This window comes from Megalobrama amblycephala, linkage group LG13, assembly GCF_018812025.1.
Source record: "Megalobrama amblycephala isolate DHTTF-2021 linkage group LG13, ASM1881202v1, whole genome shotgun sequence".
Taxonomy (NCBI): domain Eukaryota; kingdom Metazoa; phylum Chordata; class Actinopteri; order Cypriniformes; family Xenocyprididae; genus Megalobrama; species Megalobrama amblycephala.
This window is the reverse complement of record NC_063056.1, coordinates 27113522-27129429: the sequence shown is the minus strand read 5'-3', so window position 1 is coordinate 27129429 and position 15908 is coordinate 27113522. Positions and strand designations below refer to the sequence as shown.

Below are 15908 nucleotides of genomic sequence, written 5' to 3'. Positions count from 1 at the left end.
TTATGATCCATTTATTACTGTTAATCACTTTCTGAGCATAGACCTGAAAATGTAATTTCCAACTTAAACTGTTGTAAATCTTAAGTTTGGTCTCTTTTTAATGAAGACACTTGGCAGATTATTGCTGAAGTGAAAAAAGTTAAAAAGTGAAAAATAAAAAAAAAGTTTATTATTTTGAGAAATGCATAAAAATTTACAATATTTAAATTTTATATGAAATATATAGGCCTATATTCCAAAACATGTTTTACTCTAAAAATGTAAGAAAATCAAAGCCATAAATGTAAAGAAGTTGTGCTCTAAATCTGAGGTTTATATCTCAAAAAATGTGCTTTCAGTAAGATTTTGTTTGGGCGCAGTACCTAACGTTTAGATTAAATTCGCTTCCCATTCTTTTTGCGGTCATTTTTAACTGCGAACAGTACGTAATAGTTTTTTCTGGACTATTTAACCTTTTCAAATCATGTCCATGATTTTGTGTGTTCACATAACAATCATGATTCGGATCGCGTGTCAAACCGCCAAACTTCTGAAATCACGTGACTTTGGTGCTCCGAACAGCTGATTCGACACGCTGATTCATAACACTCTGATGCTTCCTGAAGCAGTGTTTTGAAATTGGCCATCACTAAATAAGTCGTTATTTAGTTTTTTTGGCGGACCAAAAATATTCTTGTCGCTTTATACTATTAATATTAAACCTCTGTACTCACATGATCTGATTTAAATATGTTTTTAGTACCTTTATGGATCTTGAGATAGGAAATGTCATTGCTCCCTATGCAGGCCTCACGGAGCCATCGGATTTCAACAAATATATCTTAATTTGTGTTCCGAAGATGAACGAAGGTCTTACGGGTGTGGAACGACATGAGGGTGAGTAATAAATGACAGAATTTTCATTTTTGGGTGAACTAACCCTTTAATGTAAACACCTTAATCGATCCAATTGAGCTCGATACAAATGACATTTTGATCGGATTGTAAGGGTGGGTGGTTTATTCATTTTCTAATCCTATCGAACAGCAAAAAATTACCATGTAAATGCTTGAATCCGACTACTTTCTCAATCGTATTCAGAAGTCGCAGTGCAATGTTGACACTACACTGCGCAAGTTCATGTTCACGTCTTGTAAAGATATGGCGTCGGTTCACAAAAAAAATAAAGTTTCTGATTTATGAATGTTTATGCCAACAGGGCAAAAATAACGATGAGCTCTGTTGGTGTCAAGTCCATGTCTCCGCAAGTGTGCGCGTGCGCAAAAGTTTTAATCGGAATGTAAACATGTAGCCTACTTGTTACATGTAGGCCTACATGTAAACAGATCTGCAATCGGATTCAATTCATTCGGATTGACGAAAATTGGTGCATGTAAACATAGCCGGGGTGCCGGACGAACAGCTGATCATAGCTGTACAGGGCTGATTTTTATTTCTCATCTCCATAAATATATCTAGTAGTGCAAGGGCTGGAAATGCATTTATCCTTTTCTGAACGCGGCTCGTGATTGCTTAGCCACGGCAGACGCTCTCCCGAATTCTTTTGAAAACAGGAGAAAGTTTGTGGTTTTCCATGCGGTTTTAGACGCCACATGTGAACGGCCCCTAACTGGGCGGTTCATCACCGCAGTACGACTTGTACTGTCTGCGTTGTACAACCAGGCACAGACTGAAACGAGGAGCTCAGTGAAAGTTGATAGGATGTGCTCGATCTTCCTCTGAAGACACTGATATATCTTCCGTGTCCACTGCGGGAACTTCTGAGGTAAGCTGTTATTTTTCTTTAAATTGAAAAGAGCACACTATGCTGTGTATGTTATATTCACAAGAATTATTCACAGCATGAAAACAAAACGATGAAAATCGCGATATATCTGCAAAATGAGCTACAGATTTTGAAACCATTATAGTCTGTATACAGTCTATAAAACCCACCTGTGTTTGTTGGCGTGCGTATGTTTGTAATTAAATCTTAGTGTAAAGTGACTCGTGTACTAACGGAAGCAACATTATAAACATTGTTTTCACCCTCCTCGTCGATTTTCTCCCTTCTGCTCGTTTTTATTGCCACAATATTTATTCTAGTGTCAGTGCGATATATGAGCTACCCAACAAAGCAGTAAATAGCGAGTTTTTGTCAGCTTGACATCTCCAAATACTTGTTGACTGCTGAAGGATAAAGCTTTACACATAAACATCTCTGTTCTCGGTCTTGCGCCCGTCAGGTGTGCTTTTCACCAAATTAAACTTTATTTTGTGTTTGCTTGAGTACAATAGCTGAGTAGTAGGACAAATGGAAAAATAGGGAATTTCATGAATTTTAACATGCTTTAAGGTTTTAGAAGTTATATAGGTGTCGTATTACTGTTACTGTTTTACTAAAAAAAAAGTGTAATGACATGTATTTACAGACAAATATTTAATTATTACTTTTATATCAAACTGTGTAAACTGAAACATGCTTACCCTGAAATTCTTGAAGTATCTAGTTTGCCATTCTGAGATACTATTGAAACTGGAGTTTAGATAAAGTAAACCCACGTCTGGTGAAATATAGCGGAAAGCAGGGCACAATCTAACACTTTTTGACTTTCTCAGTGTGTGTAAATCCACTTGGGGTTCAGAGTATTTCTTACCCCTCATTAATACAGTGTATATATTTTTTTTCTTGATTACCAAAAGAATGGAAGTGAAATTGTAACATGACCATTTTGACAATATCTGTTCTAATAAAAATATATAGGTCTACAAAACAAACTAAAATATTTTGACAATAACTTTTTCATATAAAATGCCATTTTTAATAATTAAAACATTTTTTTTTTTAGTTTGACAACAAACATGCTGCAAATTAATCAAATTATTAAATTATTAATTTCTGAACATTGATTCTCAGTCTTTATTCACTCTTTTCACATGTTTTCTCAATAGAATTCATAGAAGTTGTAAATGTGAATTACAATATGACATCATAGTCAACATCAACAGCATTGCTAACATCATAGTCAAGACACCTTTATTTATGTAGCGCTTTTTTTTTTACAATGTATCTTATATCAATTCAGCTTTACAGTGATAACAGGAGTTCTAGAAGAAAATAGTGTCATTGTCCAGCTTAAAGGGTTAGTTCACCCAAAAATGAAAATAATGTCATTAATTACTCACCCTCATGTTGTTCCACACCCGTAAGACCTTTGTTCATCTTCGGAACACAAATTAAGATATTTTTGATTAAATCCGATGCCTCAGTGAGGCCTGCATAGACAGCAATGGTACTTCCTGTCTCAAGATCCATACTAAAAACATATTTAAATCAGTTCATTTGAATACTTTGGTTCTATCTTCATATTATAAAGCAATGAGAACATTTTTTTTGCGCCAAAAAAACAAAATAACGACTTTTTAACAATATCTAATGATGGCCGATTTCAAAACACTGCTTCATGAAGCTTTGGAGCTTTACGAATCAAATCAGTGGTTCGGAGGACCAAAGTCTCGTAATTTCAGCAGTTTGGTGGTTTGACACGCGATCCGAATCACTGATTCGACTCAAAAGATGATCTTTTTGGGGGGGGGTTTTGGCGCACAAAAAATTTCTCGTTGCTTTATAATATTAAGGTAGAACCACTGAACTCACATGAACTGATTTCAATATGTTTTTAATACCTTTATGGATCTTGAGAGAGGAAGTACCATTGCTGGCTATGGAGGCCTCACTGAGCCATCGGATTTAATCAAAAATATCTTAATTTGTGTTCTGAAGATTAACAAAGGTCTTACGAGTGTAGAACTACATGAGGGTGAGTAATAAATGACATTATTTTCATTTTTGGGTGAACTAACCCTTTAAGTTCAGCATTGATTCATTTCCGATGTAAAAATCATTAGTTATTAATTTAGTTAATTTATCTATACAGCAGCTCTGGAAAAAACAGTTATGTCATTGTCCAGCTCAGTCCAGTTCTCATACAATGGTGGCAATATAGGCAGATCAGTAATACTGTTGAATATTAAAGGGTTAGTTCACCCAAAAATGAAATTTTATGTCATTACTCATCCTCATGTCGTTCCAAACCCGTAAGACCTTCGTTTATCTTTGTCTTTGTTTTTTTTTATCCCCCATAGAAAGCAACATAAGTACCACATTCAAGGTCCAGAAAAGTAGTAAAAGCATTGTTAAAATAGTCCATGTGACTAGTGGTCAAATCTTAATTTTCTGAAGTGACGAGAATACTTTAATATGCAAAAAAACAAAAATAACTTTATTCAACAATTTCTTCTCTCCTCAGTCATTCTCCTACGCAGATAACGTTGTTTAGACAGTGCAGGCTTCCAGGTTCTACGTCAGAATGTGAGAAAATACCATAAAATAAAACTTTTAATCTTTTAGAATATTTATTTATTCAGTACTCAATACATTATGTTGAACCTAGTGTATATGGACAGGAAAACTCTCCAATTGTAAATTTAGCTTTAACTTGTGAAGAAAAAAAAAAAAAGAAGGAAAATCCTCCAATGCTGGTAAAACATTGAATCAGTTAACGGAACTCAACAAGGAACTTAAGACAATAATGAAGGCTTTGTTCTACTGGAAAGCATTACATTAGGTAAATCATTTCCTCTTTCTGTCCTTGGCAAAAATATTGATTTGAGCATTAAGTCAAATGGTAAAAATGTGTATATTAATTTATTACTGTGCATGAGCATTGCACTCTCATGCAGATTAAATTGGAGGGCTCATTGTGGATTTTTTAATTTGTGCTGTGCAATATGATTTTTATAGCATAAAGAAATAATGTAATTAAAGTAAAAATGCATAATTGTGGTATTAAACAGGCTGTTTGACATATTTTCATATTTTTCACATAGCAAGATATGATTGATTTTTGAAGACCACATTTTCAAAACTCAATATTGGAAGCTGTGCTTTATAAAGAAAGGTATGGTGAAATGCATTGAAATAAGATCATTTTATTTTTCCAAGAATTGTAAACTGACACTACGATAGAGAATTTGCGATGTTCTGCCAACAACTCTTTTCTCATTTCCTCTTTGTCAACCATGCGTACATATTACATCAGGGTTGGGGAACGTTGATCATGGAGGGCCATTGTCCTGCAGAGTTTAGCTCCAACCCTGAAAAAAACACTCACCTGCCTTTAACTTTAGTAATCCTGAAGACCTTGATTAGCTTCAGGTGTGTTTAATTAGGGTTGGAGCTAAACTCTGCAGGACAATGGCCCTCCAGGATCAACGTTTCCCACCCCTTTATTACATATATGATTTTAGTTATACTAATTTTTTCTTCTTTCAAGTGAACTTAACATTTATTTAGTTAGTTACTAAAGGGTTACTTCACCCAAAATGAAAATTCTGTCATTTATTACTCACCCTCATGTTGTTCCACACCTGTAAGACCTTCTCTTCTCTTCGGAACATAAATTAAGATATTTTTCATAAAATCCGATGGCATCACCAGCAATAACACTCCCTTTTTCAATGCCCATAAAGCTACTAAAAACATATTTAAAACAGTTCATGTGACTACAGTGGTTCAACTTATTATATATTATAAAGCAACAAGAATACTTTTTGTGCACCAAAAATAACAAAATAGCAACTTTATTTCACAATATCTAGTGATGGGCGATTTCAAAACTCTGCTTCATGAAGCTTCTAAGCTTTACGAATCATTTGAACCATACAAATCATTTTATGAATCATTTCGAATCAGCGGTTCAGAGAGCTAAAATCCCATGATTTCAGTAAATGAGGCTTTGTTACGTCATAAGTGTTTTGAAACTTCAATAGTTCACTTGACTCTGGCAGTTTGATACACGCTCTGAACCACTGATTCAAAACAAATGATTTGTTAAGCTTCGAAGCTTCATTAAGCAGTGTTTTGAAATCGTCCATCACTAGATATTGTTGAATAAAGTCCCTATTTGTTATTTTTGGTGCACAAAAAGTATTCTCGTCACTTTATAATATTAAAGTTGAACCACTGTAGTCACATGAACTGTTTTAAATATGTTTGTAGTTGCTTTCTGGGCATTGAAAAAGGGAGTGTTTTTGCTGGCGACGCAGACCTTACTGAGTCATCAGGTTTTATCAAAAATATCTTAATTTGTGTTCCGAAGATGAACAAAGGTCTTACAGGTGTGGAACGACATGAGGGTGAGTAATAAATGACATAATTTTCATTTTTGGGTGAAGTAACCCTTTAAGCAAAACATCCTTATTGTACTCAAAAAAATTGAAAAGATGCAACTAAGAGGTTTAATAACAGAAATATTTTTTCTCTATCCTCTGTTTCAGATCTAAGCAAAGCCCGTGATAATGCTTTTTTCGCTGGCTCTACTTCTCAGCTTCCAAGCAGTTCTGCAAATTAAGCCAACTAAAGCCAAACATTCCTGTACAATTAGATCTGATGGCCGTGCAGCTGACTGTAAAGGTCTATGGCTAGACAATGTGCCTATAACAACGCTGCCTAACTCTCTGGAAGAGCTCGACTTGTCTTTCAATATCATACAGGTCATCCGCAAACAAGAATTTTTCAAACTTAATCATCTGCGAGTCCTCAAGCTTAATTTCAACAACATCTCTCTGATTATGGATGATGCCTTTCATGGAAACCTTCTGCTGGAGGATCTAAACCTATTTAATAACTCAATGACCGAAATCCCCTTCAAAGCTCTTGAGTTGCTCACAAATTTGAAGGTTTTAGAAATGTCCAATAATTTGTACACACAAGTATCTCTTGATGCTGCTTTTTTGAATTTCACCAAGTTAAAAGTGCTGTCCATTGGCGGACCCCTGGTCAGTAGATTAGGAAGCCGTGACAATTATGTGTTGAAGAACATCTCATTGAACAAATTTGCTATTAAAACTGGTACTGGTTTTAAAAGTTATGAACCTGGGTATTTCAGCAACCTCAACACAAAAAACTTGTGGTTCGATATAGCTATTGACAAAGAACCAGATGTGCTTCCTATGATGTTGAAAGATCTAGCCAACAAGACTTTTGATGTGCTACGTTTTCGAAACCTTTTTGAATTTCAGTACTATACTGGTAAACGGGATATTTTTTATGGCCTGCAGTATGTAAAGACTCAACGCCTAACATTCTTTCGAGGTAAATTCAATGAGGAAGTTATGAGGATGGCTCTGCTAAATGTGGAAATCAGTCCAATCAAAGCCCTGGAACTGCTGTTCATCGATTTTGCTCGTTCACTGAATAAAACACAGGGATCCAGTGTGACAAACTTGACCTTGGAACAACTGGTTCTCGCGTAAGTTGTACTAACTCCTGTTGATTTAAAAAATGCTCGAATAATTATTGTAATGTCACTCGTTTTAATAAAATTGCCAATAATAAATTTGTATTCATTATTGAAATTACCTCATCTATTGGCAATGGTATTGCATTTCTTTTTTCGAAATATTTATAGCCTACCTTAAAAGTGCAATAAAGATTGTTAATGGAGCTGTTAAGAAATCAGAATCATTAAAGGTGCCCAAGAATGCTTTTTCACAAGATGTAATATAAGTCTAAGGTGTCTCCTGAATGTGTCTGTGAAGTTTCAGCTCAAAATACCCCATAGATTTTTTTTAATTAATTTTTTTAACTGCCTATTTTGGGGCATCATTAACTATACACTGATTTTTTTCAGCGCGCCGCCCCTTTAAATCGCGTGCTCCCTGCCACACGAGCTCTCGACTATATTACAGCACATTTACAAAGTTCACACAGCTAATATAACCCTCAAATGGATCTTTACATGATGTTCGTCATGCATGCTGTGTGCATACATTGAATCATGTGAGTAAATTATTTATTTTGATGTTTACATTTGATTCTCTATGAGTTTGAGGCTATGCTCTGTGGTTAACGGCTAATGCTACACTGTTGGAGAGATTTATAAAGGATGAAGTTGTTTATGAATTATACAGACTGCAAGTGTTTAAAAATGAAAATAGAGACGGCTCTTTTCTCCGTGAATACAGTAAGAAACGATGGTAACTTTAACCTCATTTAACAGTACATTAGCAACATGCTAACGAAACATTTAGATAGACAATTTACAAATATCACTAAAAATATCATGCTATCATGGATCATGTCAGTTATTATTGCTCCATCTGCCATTTTTCGCTGTTGTTCTTGCTTGCTTACCTTGTCTGTGCACAGATCCAGACGTTAATACAGCCTTTCCTTGTCTAATGCTCGAACATGGGCAGGCATATATGCAAATATTGGGGGGCGTACATATTAATGATCCCGACTGTTACGTAACAGTCGGTGTTATGTTGAGATCCGCGTGTTTTCCGGAAGTCTTTTAAATAAATGAGATTTACATAAGAAAGAGGAAGCAATGGGGTTTGAAACTCAATGTCTTTTTACTGAACTCTTGTTATTCAACTATGCCAAGATAAATTAAATTTTTCATTCGAGGGCACCTTTAAGGAATCATTTAAGAATTGGAACAGGAATCACTAAATTGTTTACGATTTTTCCAAATTTGTATAAATATATCCTAAGAATTCTCATCTTAAATGTTATTCTCTTGTGGTTTTGTTCTATAGGGACATCAGTAATCCAGATATAATGCGGTTCGACTGGAGCTTTACCTGGCTTAATCATGTCCGCCAATTCATTGTATGGAATGTGAACTTCAACAGTGTGCCGTGCGACTCGTGGCCGGAGATGAAAAATGTTGAGCTTCTGGACATCTCTAACAACCAGCTGAAGGACAGTTATCTTTATAACCCACTATGTGACACTAGAAACACATTGCACAACCTCAAAACCTTTAACATCAGCCGTAATCGACTTACCAGCCTCAGTGACTTGGCATCTCTGACCAAGCACTTTGTCAAGCTGACAACAATCGATATGAGTTACAACCAGCTGCAATATATAGGGAAGCATGTCTGTTACTGGAGACCGACGATTACCAAAGTAATCGCTCATCATAATAGTCTGACGAGCAACAGTTTTAAGTGCCTCCCCACTTCTGTAATCTTCCTCGATCTTTCATACAGCAGCCTAGACCAGCTGGACATGGACTATTTTAATAAGGCATCCAACCTGACAGAGCTTCTCCTCAGCGGCAACAAGATCAAGTTCATCCCATCCGGCTGGAGGAATCCATACTTGAGGACACTCGCTTTAGATGGAAACTCATTTGGACTTGTTAGCATGACGTCTTTTAAGGACATGCCTAGCCTGCGTGTCCTGACCGCAGGCAACAACCCTTACCACTGTATCTGTGATCTCTACACCTTCATACAAGAAACCACAAGCAAAAGGAATGTGACCATCACAGACTGGCCGAACAACTACAGGTGTTACCACCCTGAGCGTCTTCTCAACACAATGGTATCCAAATACTTCCCTGGTCATTTAGTCTGTAATATTACACTCGTTATCATCATCTCCGTGTCAACAACGGCAGTTGTTGTTCTTGCTATCATGCTTTTGTGCTACATTTTCAATGTTCCATGGTACATGAAAGCCACATACCAGATCATCAGAGCCAAGTATAGGGCCCATAAAGAAGGGTCAGGTCAGACTGTGGACTACACCTTTCATGCTTTCATTTCTTACAGCCACGCGGATGCAGACTGGGTCCGAGACCAGCTGCTCCCTTGTCTAGAGAATGCTAAGCCCCCTTACCGCCTCTGCATCCATGAAAGAGACTTCATTCCAGGGAAGTGGATCATTGACAACATCATTGAGAATATTGAAAATAGTCGCAAGGTACTATACGTCCACACACACATTTACGCTGTGTTCCAAATTATTATGTGACGTATCAGTAGGATTTTAGTACAATAAACATTTAGATTTCAGTTTTTCAGAGAAAGTGTTTGTTTGTTTTATTTCTCATTTCTTTTCAGATAACTGGTATCAATCTGGAGTAGTATGCCAGGTATTCTTAGGTAAATGGAAACTCTACTTAAAGAGGTTGTTCCACATTATTAAGCAAGTCGCAGTTCTCATGCAATATGGGGAGGAAGAAAGATCTTTCTGAAGATGAAAAGCATGAAATTGTGCAATGTTGTGCAAAAGGCGTGAAAACAACTAATGTTTTGCGAAAACTGAATAGATAATCATCGAACTGTCAAAATATTTTTGAGTGATTTAGAGCACAGAAGAATCCGATCAGATAAAGGCTTATTAAAGGAAGTTTCTGTCAAACAAATGAATTGTATTAAAAAGACAGCTATAAAAAAGGCCACTTTTGAGCAGCAAACAGGTATTTGAAGCTTCTTGAATCTCAAGAACCTCTCCATGCAGGCTGGCAATTTTGTATAAAGCTGCATTTCAGCCACCCTTACCAAAGCTTACAAAGACAAAAATTTACAGTGGGTGTAGAAATACATTTCCAAACAGTTGTTGCTGTGGTGTTTATTTCAGCATGGGATAATGGGTTGTCCTGCATGAAAATCCTTTTGTATCAGAAGGTACAGTCCTTTTTATGCCATAGCATAAAATGGTTACTTATGAACTCCCTATATCTTGCAGAAGTCATTTTGACACCCTCAGAGACCCTAAAGGGACCTTCCATCTCGCTTTCCTTCCACCGCCCAAATCATCACCTGCTGCTAGCTCCTTGCTGACATTGCAGTCTTGTTGGAACGTGGTGGCCATTCACCAACCATTCAGAAATCCATCCATCTGGACAATTCATTGCAACACAGCATTCATCAGTAAATACAACAATTTAAAAAATGAGTTGAATTTACTGATGAATTACTGACGAATGCTGTGTCCAGATGGATGGATTTCTGATGGTTGGTGAATGGCCACCACATTTCAACAAGACTTTAAATAGTCTTCAAATACCCGTTTTCTGCTCAAAAGTGGCTTTTTTATAGCTTGTTTTTAATTATTATTTCTAAACCCACTGTAAATGTTTCTCTTTTTGAGCTTTGGTAAGGGTGGCTGTAATGCAACATTATGTACAACTGCCAGACTGCATTGAGAGGTTCTTGAGACTCCAGAGACTCCAGCAAGTTCAAATACCTGTTTGCTGCTCAACAGTGACTTTTGTTATAACTGCCCTTTTAATACAATTAATTTGTTTGGCAGAAACTTCCCTTAATAAGTCTTTATCTGACTGGGTTCTTCTGTGCTCTAAATCCCTCACAAATCTTTTCAAAAATCTCTATTCAGTTTTTGCAAAATATTAGTTGTTTTCATGCCTTTTGCAAGGCATTGCACAATTTGATGCTTTTCATCTTCAGAAAGATCTTGTTTCTTCCCTATATTGCATGAGAACCGTGACTTGCTTAATAATGTGGAACAACATCTTTAAGTAGGTTTTTCCATTTACCTAAGACCTGGCAAACTACTCAACAAACCTGTCTGAGATTGATACTAGTTATCTAAAAAGATATGAGGAATAAAAAAACACTTTCTTTGAAAAACTGAACTCCTTCTGATATGTCACTTGCATAATAATTTGGAACACAGTGTATGTTCTTCGAAAATGGCTTTTTAGAAAAGAAACCTAGAGTGTCAACAACTCTGAAATTAATGTAACATGAGCCCCTTTGGATAACAAGGATTAGTCAGATTTTCTTTTTTAAAGAAGACTTGTGTATCTTTCATTACAAAAAGTGTAGTTTTTATGTAAATATCTAAGTCTTCAAATTATAGAAGCCTATTCCATCTCAGAGTTGATAAATTTAAATGTTATATGGACAGCAATATACAGTATCTCACAATGTACGACATTATTTCACATTTTTGCAACTTCATATCTCACAATTGTTGCAACATTATACACTAACTTTCAAACGTTTAGGGTTGGTAAGATTTTTTTGGTAACACTTTACAATAAGGTTCATTAGTTAACTACATTAGTTAACATGAACTAATAATGAACTGCACTTATACAGCATTTTTAATGTTAATTTCAACATTTACTAAAACATTATTAAAATCTTGTTAACATTAGTTAATGCACTGTGAACTAACATGAACAACTGTATTTTCAGTAAGTAATGTTAAGGAAGATTGGTAAATACAGTAACAAATGTATTGCTCATGGTTAGTTCATGTTAGTTAATACATTAATTAATGTTTAACTAATGAACCTTACTGTAATGTGTTACCGTAAATTTTTTTACAGTAAATATTGTGAAATATCATTTAAAATAACAGTTTTGTATTTTAATATTATTCCCGTCTTCAGTGTCACATGATCCTTTATAAATAATTCTTATATGCTGATTTGGTGCTCTTGATTGAAAATTATGATTGAAAACAACTGTGTTACCTAATATTTTTTTAGAAATTAAAGATAAATAATGAATAAAAGAAAATAAATGAATTTCTTTCAAAAAAATTATACTAACACCAAACTTTTGAACAGTTGTGTTTCATATTATATTCAAATATATTTTATATTTCTCAATATTACTTTATATCAAAAAGTGTAATTTTATCTTGCAATTGCAGCTTTGTTTATATTGGCTTTATATTTCACAATGTGATTTTATTTCTTCTTGTAATTTTCAAACAAATTACCTTATTTTTTTTATTCTGAGGTGGAAATGGGCTTCCATATAAAAGAAACAATTAAAAAAAAATTTAAATTAAAAAGACAAATCTTGTTTTTGTCTTTATAAGTTTCTATAAATTTGTTAGACCAACACAGGCAGCAATCCTAACTTGTTTTCTCATCATCAAGGTAATCTTCGTGTTATCGCGGAGCTTCGTGAACAGCGTTTGGTGCAACTACGAGCTCTACTTCGCCCAACAACGGGCCATTGGAAAGACGTTCAGTGATGTCATTCTGATCGTGAAGGAGCCCATTGATCCCACTTCTCTTCCCAGCAAATTCTGCAAACTCAAAAAGATGCTCAGTACCAAAACCTACCTAGAGTGGCCCCAGCAACCCACAGAACAGAGCTTTTTCTGGGTCCAGCTGAGGAGTGTTCTGGGGAAACCAAACGTTATAAGACAGCGCACAACCAGCCAGCGTAGCCGCCTGTCTTCGGTGAGGTCCGTTTCACTGATAGAGCTGCCGCAGAACCAGAATTCTGCAGATGAAGATGACCACCAGGTCAGCGATCAGCCTTCTAATAGATGTCAACAAACTTTGAGAGAAATTGCCTGAAAGACTTAAATAAGGTTATCTGTGGCTGAGATAACCAGAGAGAACACGTTTTTATCTTTCCTATATTCAGAATATGACACGCATTTAAGTAACAGTGACTATTCTGCAATGATGATCAGACAAGCTTTTGTCTAAACCGGTTTGTCTGACTCACTGGTGGCAGAAGGACTGGAAAAAGATAATTCTGACTCAGAGATTCAGTCAATGTGCAAAACAAACAACAAGATAGATCTTGACAATGATTTACTGACGTAGTTGCCCGTCGCATACACAACAACACACAAGCTTACTCTGACAATCAATACAGTTCTATTTACTTTAGTACGCAAGTATATCTACTTATCTTAATTAAGGTAATGATCTGCAATACTGTTCACTCATCTGTCTACTCAAACAAGTCATTATTTCACTAAAACTGTTACTCTTGGCTCAGAAAGTATACATTTTATATCAGTATTATTTAATTAAATCATGTTTTAAGATTTAAAATATTTAAATTAATTTGTAAATACAGACTATATTCAGTTTTTATCCATCTATTTTCATCCCTTTTGCCAGAGCCTTAAATGTCTTTTTCTTACACCCATGTCACATACATGTATTTTGCACCATAATGTATCTGAATGTGTGATTAAAAAGGTGATTCCTTCTTTTTTGGATTATTGTACATGGAATGATGAAAAAAAAATAATGTGGATGTCAGGATGATGAAATAGATGTGCTTGATTAATTCCTGGGGAGAAAATTATTATATGATAAAGGTGCCATGGTTAAAAACCAACGACAATTCTAGTAATGTATTGTGCACATAGGCTCATATTTCTCTCTGAAAATGTATCTTATTATTGATATTAATGGCAGGCCCTGAAATGTTCTTTCTCAAAGCAGTTTGAATATAATGTCATGTCTTTATTCTTTATTATCTGAAATAAGCATAACCTGTGTCCCTCACACCAAGTTTGGTAGTCCCACAGGTAATTTCACTTTCAAATCCATAACGATGTTTTTATGTCTATTCTATCTAGTTGTAAATCATTAGTCATACAATTTAAAATACTGAACAGATGGATGCTTGGAAATAAACAAAAAGCTATGACACATTCATCACATTACACATTTTCAGCTTCTCATGATTTTTTTCATAACATTGTGCATCATCAGATTCCTTTAGCCTGACACAGATGTCATTTGTATTATTAAACCTTAGACTGAAAATAAAGTGAGTTATTTGTACTCAAGTGATATCTGAGATAGAATGATGCCAAGAATTCACTTGGACATAGTTGGCCTCAAGAGAGCCATTGTTTCAAGTTTCAGCACATTGAGCCTTCCCTCACAAAACAGGAATCATCAAAATCAATGTGAATTAAAGGGTTAGTTCACCCAAAAATGAAATTTGTCATTAATTACTCACCTTCATGTCATTCCAAAGCCGGAAGACCTTTGTTCACCTTAGGAACACAAATTAAGATATTTTTGATGAAATCCTAGAGTTTTTTTTTTTTTTATCTCCCATAGAAAGCAACGAAATTACCACATTCAAGGCCCAGAGAAGTACTAAAGACATGGTTAAAATAGTCAACGTGACTACAGTGGTTCAACCTAAATGTTATGAAGCAATGAAAATAATTTTTGTAGACAAAAACAAAAAATAACTTTTTTCCTCTTCTCCTATGCAGTGAACACAGTGCAGAGCTTTCGTGTTCTACGTCAGAACACCGACTCATTGTTGGCTGGCTCCAGCCTTGTTTACACTGCACGCATCTGCGGCGCATTACGGCTCCGGCAAGGTTTTGTTCCGTCCTCTGCGCGGTGTCAACTCACACCAGAAGCATTTCATAAGCAAAGCGGCTGGATTCGGGAGACCACAAAATTTGCCTGTCTGACGTATTTTTTCCATGATTTTTCTGTGTTTTTAATGGCTAAATGGTTATATTTTGTCTGGTTTAATTGTGTTTATTGCTATGCCATACTTTATTTTGCTGTAGCCTACAGACGAAGTTAATACACTTAAAAGTCCAGTTATGGATGACAGGAACAAAAAATTTTCAAGTTTTTTAACTTCAAATCTCTTGTCTTCAGTTTCTGGCCTCCTAGTGATGTGAAATATGAGCGGGAGTATACACAGGGTGATTATTTTGACTATTTGAGCTGCGCATCTTGGATGCTGCTTCCGTCAAAAACAGGCGAGGCGCCTATCTTTAGTGAAGCAGCGTGGCGAGCCACTTCTGGGACGCTTCTGAAACGCGGCGCGGCTGGTGTAAACACGAGCATTGATTAGAGTGGCCGCAGATCAGCTCCGGCAGCCGCATCACAGCCGTAACGCGTCGCAGACGAGCGCAGTGTAAATAAGGGGTCCTGCGTCAGCATCACACGCATACATCGTGCTGCTCACGTGAATGTCGTCAGCCAATACTGAGCCGGCGTTAGGACATAAACACGGAAGTGCTGCACTGCGTCAACAGCAAAGGAGACTGACAGGGAGAAGGAAAAATTGTTGAATAAAGTCATTATTTTTGTTTTGTTTTACGCACAAAAAGTATTCTTGTCACTTTATAACATTTCTTAAAGGTCCTGTTTTTCGTGGTTTTTTGAAGCTTTGATTGTGTTATATATAACATATGTTCATGTTTCGCATGTAAAAAAACACAGTATTTTTCACATAATTTACTTATCTGTATACCGCTGTTTCCACTGTCATAAAAACGGGCTGATGACTTCCTTGTTCTATGAAGTCCCTCCTTCAGAAATACGTAACGAGTTCTGATTGTGCCA

The 15908-nt window shown here is 35.9% G+C and overlaps 1 protein-coding gene across 2 annotated transcripts; it reads left to right on the top strand.

Annotated features, from left to right (window-relative positions):
• Nucleotides 1-896: 896 nt before the first annotated feature.
• tlr18 (toll-like receptor 18) lies at nucleotides 897-13781 on the top strand. 2 transcript variants are annotated; one of them, XM_048152610.1, is made up of 5 exons: nucleotides 897-1765; nucleotides 4870-4940; nucleotides 6319-7292; nucleotides 8587-9763; nucleotides 12705-13781. In XM_048152610.1, exons 3-5 carry the CDS (start codon nucleotides 6340-6342, stop codon nucleotides 13131-13133), a joined length of 2559 nt encoding a protein of 852 aa, XP_048008567.1. In that variant the 5' UTR covers nucleotides 897-1765; nucleotides 4870-4940; nucleotides 6319-6339; the 3' UTR covers nucleotides 13134-13781. The 2 variants fall into 2 exon arrangements, with proteins under 2 accessions (XP_048008567.1, XP_048008568.1); XM_048152611.1 differs by lacking the exon at nucleotides 4870-4940.
• The last annotated feature ends 2127 nt before the right edge of the window (nucleotides 13782-15908 follow it).

Coding starts and splice junctions, on each gene's coding strand:
- tlr18 (XM_048152611.1), top strand. CDS start 6,340: ATGCTTTTTTCGCTGGCTCTACTTCTCAGCTTCCAAGCAGTTCTGCAA. Junction 7,293..8,586: donor TTGGAACAACTGGTTCTCGC/GTAAGTTGTACT, acceptor TTTGTTCTATAG/GGACATCAGTAATCCAGATA. Junction 9,764..12,704: donor ATATTGAAAATAGTCGCAAG/GTACTATACGTC, acceptor CTCATCATCAAG/GTAATCTTCGTGTTATCGCG.